This window comes from Charadrius vociferus, unplaced genomic scaffold, assembly GCF_000708025.1.
Source record: "Charadrius vociferus isolate BGI_N301 unplaced genomic scaffold, ASM70802v2 scaffold282, whole genome shotgun sequence".
Classification (NCBI taxonomy): domain Eukaryota; kingdom Metazoa; phylum Chordata; class Aves; order Charadriiformes; family Charadriidae; genus Charadrius; species Charadrius vociferus.
In genome coordinates, this window is record NW_009647731.1 from 649,736 (window position 1) to 652,937 (window position 3,202).

The following is a 3,202-nucleotide window of genomic DNA, read 5'->3' on the forward strand; positions in this document are numbered from 1 at the left end:
AGAGCAAGGACAGGAAAGCAATGGGTTTGCCGTTGGCTGCAGAGGAAGAGATGTGTCTGGGCATGATATGCCCAGCCCTGGGTACTCATGGAGGGTGGATGGAGGCGTAGGAAACCCACTCCCCTAAGCTCTCCTTACAGACAGCAGCGGCAAACGAGCCTCCTCTGGAAGGCAATCTAGAGCACATAAAGGAATTTCTGGCTTTAAATCACATTGTGGCATCTCAAGTAGAGTCCAGAAAGCTCCCGTAGCCCTTCCTGGTGCTTTTAGTCTTACCTCTAGGGTATGTGAGGGTTGGAATTAAAAATATCTAGGTTTCAGTTAACAAAGACAACATGGACTGAAATTCATCTGATGTGCTCAGACATATTTCATATATTTAACTAAATATCAACATACTGTATATCGTAACTTTTCTTACCATCTTCAGTCATCATTTATGCTAAAACCCACAACCATCTACTTCTGCATATTGCTATTTTACAGAATCACAGAATGGTCAGGGTTGGAAGGGACCTTTGGAGATCATCAGGTCCAACCCCCCGCCAGAGCAGGGTCACCTACAGCAGATTACACAGGATGGCGTCCAGGTGCGTTTGGAATGTCTCCAGAGTGGGAGACTCCACAACCTCTCTAGGCAGCCTGTGCCAGTGCTCTGCCACCCTCAACATAAAAAAGTCCCTCCTCATGTTTAGATGGAACTTCCTATGTTCAAGTTTGTGCCCGTTACCTCTTGTTCTTACTAGACAAGGGAAAGCACGTAGGAAATGGCTGCCACATCTAAAAATAACCCTGTCAATGTAATTAAAAGAAGATTATGTACTTTTAAAATTTGGGAATGATAAGGACACATGTTAGCGCTAAGAAAGAAAAAAAAAAGCCTACCATTTGCTCATACCAGAGAAGCAATGTCACAGGCAAACCGTTTAAGAAACACTGTCTAAGAGCTTGCCTTCTGATAGAGCTGGACAACTGCACGGGATCTAAAAATGCTCTTCAAACACAAGTGTAATCTACAAACACGAGTGAGCCTCCTCTAGCAGGCAGCTCAGGCATTCAGCTGGCATCTGCAACTCACATTTAGCCTGGCCTCTCATCATGCAAGGGGTCGGAGCAATCCCCTTACAACTCCTGCGTCTCTTTCATTCATTCCTGCCTGCCGTTGGAAAAAGTGGCAGGGTTTCTCTAAGTAGCGTTATACTTTCCAACACGATTCCCAAGGTGCCTGTAACCTTGGCATTAGCTAATGAACTCTGCATTTACTTCAGCTGCAAAATCCAAGGTTTCCGAACTCCCCTTTTTCTTCCATACTTCCTGAAAGAGGGATTTCTTAGCTGGATTATCTCACTCCATCCTTCTATGAAATGCGGTATTTGTAACCAATGCCAAAGAAAAGCTTTTTCTAGCATCTCAGTTGGCTGGAGGCATAAAGACATATATTATCTAAGTACTATGAGCCACTTCCTGATCTCGTTTACACCAGCATGTATCCAAGTCAGTTAGAGAAATTACCCCATGTAAAACCAGTCTCAGAGAGGTCACATTCTGGCTTTCAGTATTCAAATGACTTGTTTGAAAGAACTGCCTTATTAAAATAGCTAATGACTGTCTCCTGCTTCAAAACCAAAGACAAACCTTGGTTAGAAGGGAGTGAATGAGAATTTTAAATGCCAATCTACATAGACAACACCTGAATTCCCGGGAACCTTCTTATTTGTAAATCCAGTTGCCTTCTAATGAAGAGATCTACCTTTAAAAATAATCAATGTTAAGGCACCAGTCTGTTGGTGGCTTTACAGCCTCTCCGTAGCAGCTGCAGTTACAGAATTTCCAAATACACTCTATTTTTTGGAGAGACTTATTAGCAGCAGTTTTACCTTTATAGCTAAAAAAATATCTGAATGTCATGCTCACAAATGGTGCCAGCTTGGTGGATATTTCATTGGTTTGGGGTTTTGGTTTGGTTTTTTGTTTTGTTTTTTTTTTTAAAAAAAACAGAAAAAGTATCTGTAGAGCAATCAGAGCAATAGCATGAGCATCCCAATGTTGTTGCTCTTCCAGTGTGATCTGAAGTTAACTTTGTACGACAGCACCCGGGGGGAGAAAGCATACAGCACTGTCAGGCTCCAGTTCTGGGCTGGGGTGTAGGTGTGGGAACAAAGAGAAGGCAACATTATGACAGAAGCAGATAGCAGAGCCAATGCAATGAAAATTATTTGTATTCGCACCAGGTAATTCCAGCCTATGGAATTCCTGGAAGTCACTGTGAGACAAAGACTAGCTTTTAATCTCTATATGCTTGGGACAGATGTGTCTATATATATTTCAAATAACTCTTTGAGTATTTCTGTTGATATAGGATAGTAAGAAACTGAATTCTTCTGCCTACCTGCAGAAGTCTGTCCCTCAGCCATGCCACATGGTCCAATCCTGTCTTGATCTTAGGTTTAAAAGTGAAAGTATGAGCCTTATCTGAAATCTTTAGCCAGGAATAGGGTAAAGGAAATCGCTGGCACTGAAAGATGAACTATGATGTCTTAGACCAGGCTATCTAACAACTGTTTAAGATGGAAGATTAGCATCAGACAAGAATTAGGATCTGTGTGCAGTGAAAATCGTTCAGATACTGGAACTGGCTAGTTGAGCTCAGTGTTGAGCCACAGCTGTCTCCCACCTCCATGTTCCCCAGTTCTGCAGACAGGGAGTGCAGCTCTGGACTAACGCTACTTCCTCCAACAAGGGTGCCTGCATATAGTGTTCTCTGGCTCCGGGAATGGGTACTCTGCATCTGGTTTTACAAGAATCACTAATGAGCTGAAAGATGAGGAACAGTTCAAACTTTATACAGGGATGACCTAAACCAATATTTACTAGGTCACAGCAAGCAGCTTGCAGTTACTTTACAACAACATACTACAAAGCACAGTGTAAGAGCATCCCAATTACCAGCTTATGTTGGGACATGATGACTGTTGTAAACAGTCCACTGACTGAAAGACCAGGGATCCCCAGCTCTGTTTGTTTTTGCAGTCCTACCAGGTAAGCCCCATGACTCAAGAAGCAGGTAGCAAACAATACTGTATATTGATGAAATCTGAACTTCTCCCACTCTTTATAGGTGTACCTGAGCTTCTTCCCTGATTCCTTCGTATTCCATCCTCATTTTCTTCTGAACATCCTCATCAACGCTGGGGTCACCTAT

At 42.7% G+C, this 3,202-nt stretch overlaps 1 protein-coding gene across 1 annotated transcript in view; it reads right to left on the reverse strand.

The window, feature by feature from the left end:
- The window catches only part of SYNE3 (spectrin repeat containing, nuclear envelope family member 3), a 34,869-nt gene that overhangs the window by 27,776 nt on the left and 3,891 nt on the right, over window positions 1-3,202 (reverse strand). Inside the window, 1 exon segment of the mRNA XM_009881525.1 lies at window positions 3,125-3,202. This exon segment is cut by the window's right edge and continues 32 nt beyond it. Within this exon segment, the coding sequence (XP_009879827.1) occupies window positions 3,125-3,202 (78 nt within the window).